The 1,131-nt window shown below is 53.9% G+C and overlaps 1 protein-coding gene across 1 annotated transcript in view; it reads right to left on the reverse strand.

Moving 5' to 3' along the window:
* Positions 1-325: 325 nt before the first annotated feature.
* UBE4A (ubiquitination factor E4A) overlaps positions 326-1,131 on the reverse strand; it is a gene marked incomplete at its 5' end in the record, with an annotated part of 8,476 nt that continues 7,670 nt past the window's right edge. Inside the window, 3 exon segments of the mRNA XM_010079081.1 lie at positions 326-464; positions 641-798; positions 1,033-1,131. The exon segment at positions 1,033-1,131 is cut by the window's right edge and continues 3 nt beyond it. Coding sequence (XP_010077383.1) covers positions 326-464; positions 641-798; positions 1,033-1,131 — 396 coding nt within the window.

Here is a 1,131-nt window from a genome sequence, read left to right on the forward strand (position 1 = left end):
GCAACAGGAACAGAGGGTTTTGGTGCCGCTAGAAAAGAACATGGCGAAGAGAAAGAACAAGAAACAGAGCACCGGGGTGCGGGGCCACACAGAAGAGACTGTGGTCTTCCCCCGAGGCAGAGGCTCAAAGCTTTAGTGCAGCGAAAAGTCTGAGGAAGTCTTGAGAGGAACAGATAGAACAAGGGGTGGAAGGGAAGGTCCTGGCAGAGACCATGGAGGCGGTGGCAATGCACTGAACACGGTCTTGATGGAGGCGGCTAGTGGAGCGCCAGCCACTGCCCCTGCAAGGCATTTATCTCGCCCATGAGTGTAGATTTCCTGGTTCTCAGTTCAGCGTCTCCTCCAGCTCCTCCTTCTGCTTTTTCCTCTCTGCAAGCCAGCGCTGGATCTTCTCTTTAAGCTCTGTGTTTGGTCTGATCTGGTCCATAGTGAGGGGGCTCCGATTGAAAGGATCCGTCTGGTCGCTGAAAGACAAAGCGCGGAGGAGATTATTCAGACAATTCCAGAAAAAGAGGCAGAGAGGCCAGGACGAGTGGCACAATCTTTCTGCTTATAGGTCAAGCAGACACACAGAGACCAGGTATCATCAGAGAAGCAAAACAAATCCCCCAAAAGCATCCAAGTGTGAGGAGGTTTGTACCTGAGGAGGTGCCGGGCGATAGTCGACCGGTCCACGGTGACACGGGAGGAGGGCAGTATCACCGGGTCCGACATTAGAGTGCTCATGATGGGATCCAGGAATTCATCACAGGCGTCCGCGTACGTCTCCTCCTCCTGCTGCTGGCGGTCTGCAAGAGACTGGCGGGCAAGGGCGGCTTTTAGAGGCTCAGTCTCTCAGCTCTTTCAAAACCAGGCTTGCTCCCCACTCATAGCTAAAGCATTTACAGGTCTGTGCTGGCAGGGAGCCCTCCCGCCTGCCCCACTCCCAGAAATCCAGCTGCACAGCGCAGACACAGTGACACACAGATGGAAAAGGACACCAGGAACCAGTTCCACCTTTGTTTGTGTGCTTAAATTCCCCCTGGTTCTTACCTTGATCCTCTCAGCCAGGTTACTGAAAGACACGATCATGTTGCCGGGCTTGTTGATTTTCTTCAGAACCCGAACAGTCTGGGCAAAGAGAGTCGGGGA

Source organism: Pterocles gutturalis, unplaced genomic scaffold (assembly GCF_000699245.1).
Source record: "Pterocles gutturalis isolate BGI_N339 unplaced genomic scaffold, ASM69924v1 scaffold33828, whole genome shotgun sequence".
NCBI lineage: Eukaryota > Metazoa > Chordata > Aves > Pterocliformes > Pteroclidae > Pterocles > Pterocles gutturalis.